At 36.5% G+C, this 14,607-nt stretch overlaps 1 protein-coding gene across 5 annotated transcripts in view; it reads left to right on the forward strand.

Moving 5' to 3' along the window:
- Positions 1-14,139, forward strand: part of LOC136235188 (sodium/hydrogen exchanger 7-like) — a 37,069-nt gene extending 22,930 nt beyond the window's left edge. Inside the window, exons 15-23 of one of the 5 annotated variants that reach the window (XM_066024739.1) lie at positions 2,283-2,577; positions 4,607-4,909; positions 5,203-5,300; positions 5,496-5,627; positions 5,705-5,923; positions 6,050-6,256; positions 7,146-7,437; positions 12,987-13,257; positions 13,863-14,139. In XM_066024739.1, the coding sequence (XP_065880811.1) occupies positions 2,283-2,577; positions 4,607-4,909; positions 5,203-5,300; positions 5,496-5,627; positions 5,705-5,923; positions 6,050-6,256; positions 7,146-7,437; positions 12,987-13,120 (1,680 nt within the window). In that variant the 3' untranslated portion in view covers positions 13,121-13,257; positions 13,863-14,139. Of the gene's footprint in view, positions 1-2,282; positions 2,578-4,606; positions 4,910-5,202; positions 5,301-5,495; positions 5,924-6,049; positions 6,257-7,145; positions 7,438-12,986; positions 13,258-13,862 lie in introns of those variants that run through there. The other 4 variants (XM_066024741.1, XM_066024740.1, XM_066024743.1 and 1 more) reach the window with 4 other exon arrangements.
- The last annotated feature ends 468 nt before the right edge of the window (positions 14,140-14,607 follow it).

Below are 14,607 nucleotides of genomic sequence, written 5' to 3' on the forward strand. Positions count from 1 at the left end.
CTCTCTCCCAAACATCTCTAAATCTCAATAGGGATGCCATCAGGTCCTACTGCTTTCTTCAATCTTATTTTATTTAATGTCATTTTGACTTCACCCTTTTGAATTCTCCGCATGCAGTCACGATTTATCATATCGTGAGGGATACTTATATCTCCAATATCTTGTCCGCGATCTCCATTAAATAAGTCATCAAAATAGGACCTACATCGTTCCTTGATATCCTTATCTCCAACTAGGACTTTTTGGTTCACATCCTTCACACATTTAACTTTTCCGAGATCTCGCGTCTTCCTATCTCTCATTCGAGCAATTCTATATATGTCTCTTTCCCCTTCCTTCGTATCCAATCTTGTATATAGATCCCGATTCATCTTTGCTCTAGCCTCTCGCATGACCTTCTTCTGTGAGGGTCACTTGGTGGCATTTACAGCCGGTCCCAAGCCCGAACAAAGGAGGGTTGTGGTAGGTTTGTGGCGGCCAGCGTAAAACTTAGCCACATCTTATGACATGAACTAGAATATGAATTTAGAATAAGGTTAGTAATATAAGAAAATTCAGAATGTTAATTTAATTAAAAAAAATGTTTTATAGGTATTTGCAAGTATAAGTAACTTAAAGGCGTAATATACAAATAACCCCTTGAACTTGTCCAAATGTTGCAACTGTCCCCTCCAACTTTCAATTGTAACAACTTACCCCTCAAACTTGTCTAATTGTAAAACATAACCCCTCAAACTTGTTCAATTGTAAAACAGAACCCCAAATTGCTAACACGGACTGTATTTAAGTAACCAAATCCTCAATTCTTCAACTTCTTCTTCTTTTTGTTATTGCTATTCGTTTTTTAGTGATTTCTTGATTCAAAGTTTTGGGATATTATGTGGGTGAAAATGTGTTTATGTGGAGAAATAGCTCCATTGAAGATTTCATAGCGTGATACGAATTCGGGAAAACATTTTTACGGTTGCTTCAAGTACGGGGTAAAAAAAATCTCAAATTTGGGTTATGTTTTACAATTGGACAAGTTTGAGGGGTTATATTTTATAATTGGACAAGTTTGAGGGGTAAGTTGTTACAATTGAAAGTTGAGGGGGGCAGTTGCAACATTTGGACAAGTTCAGAGGGTTATTTGTGTATTAGGCCTAACTTAAAATAAACCATTCAGTATTTCTTATTTATGGGTATTTCTATTTATTTTTATAGTTGAAAAAAATACCACCGGAACACATACTGGCTTGAACAAATTTTATGTTACTTGGATTATTTTACAAGAATCATGGTCATAGCTAGATTGAATGTTTTTCTGATTCCTTCACTAAGATTAAGTGTTTCTCCGATCGAGACGGGACAAGAGACAAAGATGATAGGAGATCCACTACTGGCTACTTTATCTTTGTTGGAGGAAATTTAGAATTTAGTTTCTTGGAAGAGGAAGAAGCAAACATCTATCTTGCCCCGGTGCAGAATCTGAGTATCGAGCAATGTCTCAATAGTTTGTGAAATTATGTGGATTCGTCATCTATTGTCCGAACACGGATTCAAGATCACTACTCCAGCAAAGTTATGGTGTGATAGTCAAGTAGTTCTTCATATTACTTCCAACCCCGTGTTCTTGTCCCGGTGATAGCAAACATGTATCTTGTCTCGGTGCAGAATCTGAGTATCGAACAATGTCTCAATAGTTTGTGAATTATGTGGATTCGTCATCTATTGTTCGAACACGAATTCAAGATCACTACTCCAGCAAAGTTATGGTGTGATAATCAAGTAGTTCTTCATATTACTTCCAACCCCGTGTTCCATGAACGTACCAAGAATATTGAAGTAGACTGTTGCTTTATTCGTGAGAAGCTAGAAGAGAACATCATTTCTACGGCCTGCATTGGAACCGATGAGCATCTTGGAGATTTCTTCACTAAGGCCTTAAATGGGGACAAGTCCGAAACGATAAATATCTATGCTCTAGCTTGCTATAGTATGAGTAGATAAATAGGAATATACATTATAGTGTGAATGGACAACATAGGGATAGCTGTCAATAGTCCATAGACATTAATTAGCCTTAAATCACTTTCATAGTTTAGCTTATTACTCTTGTATAAATACATGTACATCCTCTGATAAACAATTCATTGAGATTTCTCTCAACCAAACTTGTGGGATTACACAACATTCTTCTTATTCTCTAGTGTTTCTACGGATGAAAATTGGCAATCTCTTCAATCTACTTTGTTATGAAACTCTCATCCACTTCGAATCTGATTTCTGCCTCTTTCTAATAGAAACATATATTGAACTATACAAAGTACGAGATGCTGAACAAAGCATTAGCAGCTTTTGGTGATCTGGGAGATGATGAGGAACTTGGACCTGCTGACTGGCCTACTGTTAAACGATATATCACAAGCTTAAATAATTTGGAAGGAGGACGGTTGCATGATCATAGTGCAACTGAAGCTGAAAGTAATCTGGATACAACAAACTTGAACGATATCCGCGTACGCCTTCTAAATGCTGAAGTTGAAAGTCATCTGGACACAGCAAACTTGAAAGATATCCGCATACGCCTTCTAAATGGTAAGCCAGTTGTTTTCTGGCATTTAAAGTATAATAATATTTGAAATAAGATTGGAAAAGCTACCATGTTAGTCCCTTATCTCAATAGGAACTATGAATATGCATAGATATTTTGACTTTTTCCCTCATTTAGTCACTTGCATTTATCTCTATTTGCTTTTTGTCATGGAACCAATTGAACTAAAAGGTAAGCTAATAGTTGAACATATTAACATCTAACACACCCCCACACGAATTCCAACTAGGCTTGAAGCGTGCACAACATAGACCAATATTACCATGTTCTGCAATTTAATCAACAAATGAGGTTGTCAGGATTGGAACCTTTGATCACTTGGTCAAAGAGGCTCTGATACCATGTCATGGAACCAATTGAATTAAAAGGTTAAGCTAATAGTTAAAGGCCCAATTCATATTAATATCTGACACTTTCAATATGGTTTTTCTGATTTATACATACTTATGTATGCATGCATGTAGTGGCAAAATATTATTCAGAACATATTTGCTGAATCCTTAAACTCTTCAGTTAGCTAGTATTCATAACCAAAAAAAATAAAAATAAATAAACGATTCTCATTATGGATTTGCATGAAATGGGATAATTTATTCCGTGAAAGTGATGTTGCTGATGTTTATGTTTTTCATGTTCAAGTTCAGAGGTAAATAACTTTTTTTAAGCAAAAGAACTGCCAAATATAAAATGTGGATGCTGAAATGTAACAGAATGAAAACTGAAACTTATGCATACTTCCTTTATTTTGTATGTATGAGCTATTGATATAATGTTACTATATTTTCTCTTTTGTTGAAATAGTTGTGATATTAGGTTGCAGACATTTACGCTGCTATGGTACTGCCCATATCAGTATAGCTAATTTGGTATCGTATGGTGTCAAAATTCTTCATATTTAATTAGGTTTTATAGTTAAAAAATTACTGAATTATTTAAATTCCTTGAAACATAAAACCTCATATGCGTGGCTCCTATTAACTTGACCCTAAAGAAAACAGTAGAAAAAGAACTGTTCTAACCTTTCAAACTCCATCCCAGGCAGATAAAGAATAGTTCTAACTCCTAATTGTCCTCCCCTCGACCAATTCACTTCATAAGTACACCCACCCATATACTTGAAGTTTTTAATTAATCTCTTTACTAAAATCGTTCTAGATTGAGCAACGAAAATATGGAATCCACAAAAACTTATATTGAGCAACGAAAAAGAGTCAAATCTAATCATGGGAAGGGCATATTTGAGCCAAAAGATTCAAAATTCAATCATCTCATGCGCATCTAGAAACAACAATCCCACTGTCAAAAACCGAGCACTACTTACTAACATGGCCCATATGGATTTAACCAAAAGGTTAAGCTGATAGCTAAGGTTCAGGAATAACTTTTATTATTATCTTTGACACATTCCATCACGTAAATTCCCCTTGAGCTTTAAGTGTATATAGCACGGACCCATCCTACTATGTTTTGATATTCAATTAATAAATGGATTTGCCAGGATCGTACCATGCCTGTAGATCAATTGGCTTAAATGCTTAAGCCGATAGGTAAGACCTAGGACCAATATTTTATTATTTCTAACAGCAATCATAGCAAAAAAATGGCTAGATATATACCAACAAAGGAAGACCCCGAGAAAGTGAGAGAGGGATTTCGCACAATTACTGCTGTATGTTATTTTTAAAAATCAGTATTAACATTTGTAAGTGGTTAAACCTGTGTAATGATATTTTCGTAGTAATATATGTTCTGTTCAATAGAAACTAGCAGCTAAATCATATATGACTCTAATAATGGCATACTTAATATTTTGAATATGTGCTGCTTTTGAAGCTCAAAGCTTCTCTATCTATAAAACCTGAAGTGACTTGTTCTGGTCCTTGATACTCAGAATGAGTCCCAAGGTTTTCCATATCACCTGTCAGGTGGTGGCTACCCCTATAATCACCCCTATAATCAATAACCCAGGACTAAAAGACTGAAGTGCCGATTGAGAGACATTTTTTTGTACAGGTGTACAATCTGCTTACTGGGAAATGCTTGATGAGGGAAGGATAACACGAAGTACTGCAAATATTTTGATGCAATCAGTAGACGAAGCAATTGACTTTGCTTCTCATGGGTCTCTTTCTGATTGGAAGGGCTTAAAGGCTAATGTTCAATTCCCGAGTTATTACAGGTTTCTTCAATCGAGTATTTGCCCACGAAATCTGGTTACTTATTTCATTGTAGGGAGATTGGAATCTGCATGTTATATTTGTGCTGCATTTCTACGTGCACACAGAATTGCACGAAGGCAACTGCACGAGTTTATAGGTAAATAGTTTACGGTTTAGGGCATTATGTTTATTCTGTTATGATGCATTGCAAATGTATTCGGCATTTGATCTTAATGGTTGTGACTACATTATTGAAAGCTTAAATTTCCATCTTACATGATCAACATGTTCAGTTATTCAATATTCTTTCATGGTAATGATGGTGAATATTAATGATGCTTTCAACAGCTGCCGGTGGATAATTTTTCTCTACTTTCAGAATTATTGATTTTAATCTCTTCTTTTTTATTTTATAAAAACTTTAACATAAAAATGCACTTGCATTTCTAGGTGATACTGAAATTGCTTTCACAGTCATCAATGAAAGTGAGGCAGGAGGAGAGGAAGCCAGAGAATTCTTGGAAGAAGTTCGCATCTCTTTTCCAGAGGTTTTGAAACTTTGCGCATATATTTATTGATATAGACTGGATTCTGGTTGGAATTAGTTAGCTGAGAACCATCTAAACTATGATATGAGTACCTAGTTTTTGTCCCTACACCTTAGTTGACTGGAGCAATTTAACATCAGTTATTGGCGTAATATTTGTAATGTTGGAGTATGAACTATGTAATTATTTTTTCAGGTTTTGCATGTTGTGAAAACCAGACAAGTAAGTTACGCAGTATTGAACCATTTAAGTGATTATGTGAAAAATCTTGAGAAGGTTGGACTCTTGGAAAAAAAAGAGATGCTTCATCTTCATGATGCTTTACAGGTACTTGTGCTTTTCATAATATGGTTCTGCAGCCTCCAGCCGAAGTGTTGCTCTTCGTACTTAAACTTTTATTGCAGACTGACTTGAAAAGGCTTCAAAGGAATCCTCCTCTAGTCGAGATTCCCAAAATAAATCATTTGATTACTGTACATCCTTTTTTGGGGGCCCTTCCTTCTACACTACGTGAACATCTAGAAGGTTCTAACAAGGGAACAATGAAATCACGTGGGGTGCCACTTTACAAAGAAGGCTCCAGACCGAATGGCATCTGGCTCATTTCTAATGGTGTTGTCAAGGTAATTGAGCAAGTTGGGGATTTATGAATTAAGTCTTTTTCTCTCTCTCTTTTACTTTTAGTTGTAGAACATATCAGGTACAGTTTGCTTTTTGAGCTTTTCGTATTTATAAATTATTTTGTGCAGTGGAAGAGTAACAGCATAAGGAACAAACACTCTCTGCATCCAACTTTTTCACACGGGAGCACATTGGGCATATATGAAGTTCTAGTCGGAAAGCCTTATATCTGTGACATGATAACAGAATCTTTGGTACTCTGCTTTTTCATTGAAAGTGAGAAAATACTTTCAGCCCTACGGTCAGACCCTGCAGTGGAGGACTTCTTATGGCGGGTATTTATTACTTTTTCTTTATCTTTTTAATTCGAGTTTTTATGTTCTGTTTTTATTAGAAATATGATTTTGTTAATTGAGACATACATGGAGAAATACATCAAAGCGAGACTCTGAATTTAATTAGCATTCCGAACAAAGGCCCTAGAAGGTAATGCTAATAAGAATTACACTCTCTGAAGAATAGTTCTGGACTATCTAGAAAAGTCTATACAGAAAAAACCGTGTAAAACCATGTGAACCGCCTGTCCAACAGCAAATTGAAGAACAAAAACTGGTTTCTGGAAATGCGAGCATATTCTCTGAACTTTATAATAAAGCATCATCACAAATTAAATTACTATCCTTCTTTCTATACCGCTGAATCTTTTCTCCATAAAGTGAACAAAAGCTTATTAAGATTCTACAGAAAAACATTTCTCCTCGAGAGGCAAAAAAACGCAACTCCTAATTGCCAAAGCAACTTCACAATCCAAAAGAAAAAAGGTGATGCTCATCTGCTAACAATGACATACCAAACTAGGCCTAAAGCTTTAATAGGCTTCTTGATACCTACCTGTCTTCAAGATATGCAGACGAAACAATAGCTATAACTAATAAGCATTAGAGCTCCTTAGCTTTCCATAGTTTTAGATGAAAGAAAAAGGTGATATTGAAAGACTGAAGTTATATGATGGATATAATTTATAAACATCGATTTCCTGTTGATCAAATTGTTTGTGCTGATTTCAGTGCTTGGATGTAAAAGTTTTGATGTTTCCATAGTTAAAAGGATGAATGCTTTTTTTTATATTAGTCAACACAATAAGCTGAAACTGACTGCAATACATCAGGTTCAGATAGCAGTTAATCTTCAGCACTATTTCCTTTTTCTTTGTTTTCTTTCCAGGAAAGTGCTATAATACTTGCCAAACTTTTACTTCCTCAAATATTTGAAAAAATGTCAATGCAAGATCTGAGAGCTGTTGTTGCAGAGAGGTCAATAATGACCACGCATATAAGGGGAGAAACCATAGAAGTACCTCATCATTCTGTCGGCTTTCTATTAGAAGGATTCATAAAAGCCCACGGCTTGCAGGATGAATTTATTGTGTCACCTGCAGCACTATTGCCTCCACATGGCAATCATAGCTTTGGAAATGCACATGAAAATCAAAGCATTCAAAATGAACAAAGAACAGGTAATTTTTGTGGACTTGAAAAAAAAATATGAAGTATAATTTTCATTTAGTTATTCCTTTTATATTGCACTTTTAAAACTGGATTTACATGTACTGCTCTCTTCCTTGATACACAAGTGGGTGTCACCTAATGATTGATGACTAGTAAGTTTTTTGTGATGAAACTGTAATAAAAAAAAGATTAGCATGCTAAGGTGGTAGAAGTTTATTTCATGTTAAACCATGTCTTACATAAATGGTTTTTGTAAGGTTCGATGTATGTGTTTTTGCAATAATTTGAAATGTTTTATTTCGTCACTTGGCTTGCTTGAGAAACAAAGGGTCATTAAACCATTTAACCGAAAACCATAAGTTGATATGTAAGGTCTAATTGCTGACATATGAGTGGTTAGTTGGTGTTAGAAGTCTTGTTTAGTTCCTTTTCCTATTTAGTCTCTTGTACCGCCTAATTATTTTCTACTTGGTACCAGAGCAAGGTTTAACCTAGCCGCATAACCTATTCCTTTTGTTTTTTTTCAAAACCCTGGCCACATAACCTATTCGTTTTTTTTCCAAAACCATAGCCGCATAACCTATTCTTGCATAACCTAGCTGCATATCAGAGCAAGGTTAAGCCTAATTATTTTCCTCTTTCCTTTTCAAAACCCTAGCCGAACCATCCAATATGCCTTCTAAAACTGATGGTGAAAATTCTACCAGCAGAAATTCTCCTCTGTCACCATTCAAGATACTCCTTCATTCATTCTTGTAAAATTGGATGGCTCTAATTATCGGGTTTGGTCAAATTTTTTGGAGATGCACATCCCTGGAAGAAAAAAAAATGCGATACATCAATGGGAAAGTCGCTGTACCAGCCACCGATAGTCTTGAACATGATGAATGGGAGGCCGAAAACGCATTAGTCAAGTCATGGCTCATTAATTCAATGAGCGACAATCTAATGTCACACTTTGTCCAGTTTGAGATAACCAAGGAAGTGTGGGATGCAATCAAAAGGAGTTATTTGGATGCGTCTGATTCTTCTCAAACTTATGAATTGATTAGGAAATCCTTTCAATTGAACCAAAATGGCAAGTCTCTTACTGAATACTACAACAAACTGAACTCGATCTTCATGGAACTTGATTACCGGAGGCCAATTGATATGACCTGCAATGTTGATACCGAAAAACAAAGGAAGCGTATTGCTGAAGATAGAGTCTACATCTTCCTTGCAGGACTCGATCACAACCTAGACCGGGTCAGTTGCAGAATATTGGCTACTTCTTCTTTGCCGAGTGTTGAAGAAGATTATTCTATGGTTCTTCATGAAGTACAACGATAACTTACTATGTGGGGCAGAAATCCATTCTGAAGGTTCTGCTTTAGCTGCTCACAAATATACACCTAAACCGGAATCCTCAAATTCTCAAGAACGTTTTTGCACTTATTGTCACAAGAACCACACTGAAGACATTTGTTGGGAGAAGCATGGTTATCCAAAATGGTACAAACTCAAACAAGCTGAGAGAAAGAATAGAAAGACTGCTCAGAATGCTGTTACAAGCAACTCGTTGCCTTCGGTTTTGCTGCCTTCCGTCTCTCATGTTTCTAGGATGTCACCTCAAGAAGGTAATTTTTGTCTGCCTTGTGTTTTAACCACCTCAAATAATTGGTTTATTGATTCAGGGTGTCTGATCTCATGACTAATATTAACCCTTGTATCCTTACCTCTCTAACATCTCCATCTGTTAAGTCTGGGACAGTTTCTCTTTCTCCAAATTTTTCTATGTCAACCTTACTATTTGCTCCAAATCTCTCAAATAACCTTCTTTCTATTAGTAAGATTACAAAAGCTCTTAATTGTTCTGTAATTTTTAGCTCTACGCATTGATAAGATTCACATTCTAACTTAGTTTCATATTTAAAACTCGGACATAGGTTTGTACTATTTCAAGAGGATGACCAAACTGACAATGAAGTTTGAGTAGAGAGGGAGAGGTACTAACATATACCATTGTCTTGGAAACAAACATAATACTGGAATCAAGAAGATACAACTCATCCTTTATTGTTCCCGTGCCAAGAACCTTCTTCGTCTCAAGATCTTGAAAAATGCAATGGTTGGGAGAGAACAAGGCACAATAGTTCAAGTCTTTGGTAAGTTTAGTAACAGATAATAAATTAAATGAGAACTAAGATACATATAAAACAGATGATGATTTAATGGTCTGTGTGGGAAAGGTTGTTCCACACCCAATTACTGAAGCAAAAGAGCCATTAGCGAGAGTAACACACAGCCAAAAGGAAACGGATTTAAAGTCTGATAAAATACCTAGATTGCCAGTCATATGATCAATGGCACCAGAATCCATCATCCAACAATAGGAAGACATTCAAAATGAAGCAACAAGAGTACCAATGTGGCAGTTGATACAATCCCAGTAACTATTTGCTTTGCAATAGTATCTGTCATTTTAACCTCAAGATAAACAACAATAAAACAGATAGAAACACCAACCCATAGAATACCCAATCAACAGAAACACCAATTAACAGAATAATGATTTTGTTCAATCACGAACAAAGCATAGATAGAATTCCCAAACAACAAAACCACCAATCAACATAATACTCTCACGATTATGTTAATCAATTCTGATAGCAACCAATAACTGAAACACCCCAAGAAAATAGAACAGAGCAGACCGTTAAGCCAATAATAGAAGCAATGTATTTAGAGGACATAATGGACCAACTGAAAAGGAACATCAACACGTTTATTTATGAGGCCGGAATTGATGAGACGACGTCGGAACAGTAAACCAGAGCTCAAATAGAGGCCACACGTGTGGGAGATGAGGCAAAAATTAATGGTGGCTTGTGAGTGGCACGACCTGCTCGTACGATAGTCGGACTTAGTGGAGAGTCCGATTGACGACTTCTCTTTCTAGTTGGGGGGAGGGGGGTGTGAGACAGGAATATGTATCTAAAACAATAAGGAAAGGCATTTCGCGGAAATATATGGTGCATGTTGTTTGCAGGTGATAATGTGTTGGTTGATAAGATGAAAGAAGGCGTGGAGAGAAAGTTGGAACTATAAAGACAAACTTTGGAATCTAGAGTCTTTAAGTTGAGCCGAAGTAAGACAGAATCTTTGGAGTGTAAGTTTAACGGCGATAGGAGTAGGAAGGTAGAGACAATCACCCTAGATGGGAGAGTTGTCGAGGGTTCGGATTGCTTCCGGTATTTAGGGTCTATTATTCAAACGGATGGAGAAGTGGACGGAGATGTTGCTCATAGGATTAAATCTGGTTGGTCGAAGTGGAAGAGTGCTACGGGTTTCCTTTGTGACCCCGGCATGCCTAATAGATTGAAGGGAAAATTCTACCACACGGTAATTAGGCAATTAGACATGCATTGTTATATGGTACAGAGTGTTGGGTAGTGAAACACTGTCACATTCATAAGATGTCGGTGGTGGAGATGTGTATGTTGAGATGGATGTGTTGTCATACGAGAAAGGATCGGGTGAGTAATGAAATAATTAGGACAAAAGTAGGGGTTACATTTATTGAGAATAAAATGAGGGAAAACTGATGGTTTGGCCATGTAAGACGAAGACCGCTTGATGCGCCGGTTAGAAGGACTGAAGAGTGGCAAAGGGATGCAATGGTGAGGGGTATGAGAAGACCTAAGCAAACTTGGAAGAGGGTGATCAAGAGTGATATGAGTTTATTGGGGATTGAGGAAAATATGTTAGTGGATAGGACGAAGTGGAGGGAGAGAATTTATGTCGCTGACACGGCTTGATTTCACGTTTTTGTATGATGGTTCATGTTAACCGACCTCGAATCATTTCGGGACTAAGGTTTTGTTGTTGTTGTTGCTGAGAAACACGACTCAACCAAAAATTGTAGATACTCAAAAAAAAAATGTGGGCTCTGATACCATGTAAACACAGATAATGGAAGAATGATATGTTTTATATTTCATCATAGTGATTACACATATTTATATACAAGAAAAAAACAATAATCCTATTTAATGTAGATTAGCCTATGACTAAGCTAAGTATAAGGAAAGACAGCTAGACTGCTATAGACGATCCGTAACAGTTCCCAAACTAACAATTATTGTGAATTACCTGGACTTTGAGAATATAAAACAACATTTGTCACTTAACTTATTTAAGGCTCAACAATGCATGCACGCACATCAACTCACATCTTCATTGACTAGAATACGCGTTGCAGCTAGGCTTGATTTTACCTATCTTCAACATACCTTGAACTTGCCTTTGAATTTCCCCTTCCGGAAAATGAGGATATGAATAAGGTGCATCTTTCTTGTCTAGAATATGCATTGGGGCTAAGTTTGATATGGCCCATCTTCAATATACCCTGAACTTGCCTTTGGATTTCCTCCTGAACTTGAGGATATCAACACAGAGGTACAACTAGAGGGCCTCATCCAAGAATAATAAGTTGATGGTATGTTGGATGGAACAAACAAGAGGTTTTCCGTTAGGCTTCTAAAAGACTGGAACAAGTTGCTTTAGCCTCCTTCCAACACAACGGTTTTCTCCATAGTTAATTGCAACTGGTTCTCCAGCCCACAGCACCCCTTGATTTCTCCTTCAGTCATACAATGCCTTCCAAACTGTTCTTGGAGCCTTCAAACTAAGCTTGTAAGGGAAGCAGTAGACTTCCTTTGCTGTGATACTCCATGAAGCTCAATTCATCAACCGTTATGCCAAATTTCATTCTCTAGGTGTGCCAACTATACACTACTTGTCCAAAGTTCTTAACCATGCAATTCTAACACACGAAGATTTCCGGAATAAAAAACCAATGCTTGAAGGAGACAAGAAAACTGCCCAGTTTCAGCTCTGTAATAAGACAGTTTTCAGTAACCACACCTTGTACCATCACCCACCGTTATTCTGAATCCTAGAATTTTCTCTGTTGTTAATTTCTTGAAGTTGAAATTGTGTGTAGCACCACTATTGAGCTAAATGTCAGTCCGCATTTCTTGTTGCCTTTTCAAAGCAAAGCAAGATCAACTACTAGCCAGTTCTGCTATGTAGATCTTCTTCTCAATTTCCTTCCTCTAAGCAAGATTCTTCCTTGTTTCCTTCATTAATATAAATTGGGTGTGCAAAGGTGGGATGGGATTAGGAATTGTGTGCAAAAGCACAAAGGTAGATGTTATTTTTATATTTTATTTTGAAATATCTGTTTTTTAGGCCATGGTCTTTGTCAGAGATTGATATTTGATCTATGATTGGACCTTAACTATCAGCTTGAGCTTTTAGTAGATCTATAATTGGACCTTAACTATCAGCTTTGCTTTTAGTAGATCTATGATTGGACCTTAACTATGAGCTTATGCGTTTAGTTCAATTGGATCCATGACAGTCTTGACCTACAAAAGTAAAATATAATTTTCTTCTAGTAATGGCCTTGATTTTAAGTAGCCCCATTTTCCTATACTTTCCTTTTTTTTTTTGTGAAGCACGAAAAGTAAAAGATAATTATTTTGTCATTAATACTTACTGATATATGCAGATTCCGGGACAGGTAGGTTCGCTAATCAAAGATTTCGGTATCAAGTTGAAACAAGAGCAAGAGTGATAGTTTTTTACATTGCATCATTTGAAGCTGATAGGGCTCTTCAAAGGTCTTCGACCTCATACGGATGATCATCCCCATCAGGCTCAAAGTAGAGAGCATGCTTTTATAAGTTGTCCAGAAATTTTCTAATAAGCAGAATATTGAAAATGGAAAAGCAAATAACTTCTCTGCAAGAGCAATGCAGCCGAGCATCTTTGGCGGCATGGTATGGTCAATCTATTTCTTCTTTCAGCGTTTTGTTGTGCATGCACAGGATAAATTATACACATAAATGATATGTTTTCAACTTACATATTTAATTTGTAGTAATAATTAGAGCTGCTATCATGGATTAAACATAAATTAACTAGTGGGGAAGAGTTAAAGGGTATATTCTTTTTATTATTGTTGTTTAAGCTAACCATTGATATATGTTCTCATGACATTTAATTACCTTGTCATTGTTAGCGATAATATTACACATCACGTGTAATATTTCGCTGCTTATCCTAATTCCATTATGATTCTGTTTTCTATTATTTTATTTGTATGTAATTATCCATGCTTAGGTTGTCTGCTGTGTTTAGGATAACACTCCCTATCCCAAACTCTTCTTTTCCTAGTTTTACCAGGACTCTACCTTGTACTCCTATATATACGTTTAGTGTCTATGATTCTGATTCAGTGAGATGAATCAATTTATTCTTCCATTCTCTTAATCAAATCAGAAGTCCTCTTGACATTTTTATTTATTATCCTCGGACTGAAATTTGATATTGCATATTTTATTTTGTATTTGAATTTGTTGCTTTGCCATGTCTGTTTCATCAGGTTGATGTGCAACAAGGTATTCCTAATTCTTCTAGCTAGTGTTATGGATCCAAAGCAACCCAAACCTTTGCAAGTTTATAAACGGTTCTCACATGGCAGAAAGAAGAAGTTTGTTAATTAATTTTCAGTTATTTGTGTCTATATTTCAGTTGCAGACAGTTTCTTTGTAATAACTGTAAACAAGCAGTTTCCTTGTAATAACTGTAAACAAGCAGTTACGTGTGTTTTGTTTGAATTAAATGCAGAGGAACAAAGGGAGAATACCTAAGTTCCATTTCATCAAGTAAAACTCAGAGATCTGAGGTTCTCTCTTTAATTGATCCTCAATATTTAGAATCATAGGTTCTAAAGGCAGAAAACCTTAGAAGAAGAAGGTAGAGTGACCTGGTTGTAGATACATAACTAGATCACTAACTCGGGACCATAACAACTTGGTATCAGAGCCAGGAGTTATGGGCGGCATAAGTGGATTACAGCAACAATTCGAAGCCTTCATGGCACAATATCAGGAAGATCAAGCGAGAGAAGAGGCAAATCAGGCACGACAGGAGGCTAGATTAAACGACTTGGCAAACGAGGTCGTTTCAGCTTCAGCTCGCTCCGAGGGACGCTACAATGAAGAGACCAGTGCTAACAGAGGTCACAGAGATCGTGATCAGAATACAAGTACAGGAACTTCGCGCAAACCCAAAATCGAATTCCCTAAGTTCGATGGCAGCAGTGACCCACTTCCTTGGTTGAGTCG

This window comes from Euphorbia lathyris, chromosome 7, assembly GCF_963576675.1.
Source record: "Euphorbia lathyris chromosome 7, ddEupLath1.1, whole genome shotgun sequence".
Taxonomy (NCBI): domain Eukaryota; kingdom Viridiplantae; phylum Streptophyta; class Magnoliopsida; order Malpighiales; family Euphorbiaceae; genus Euphorbia; species Euphorbia lathyris.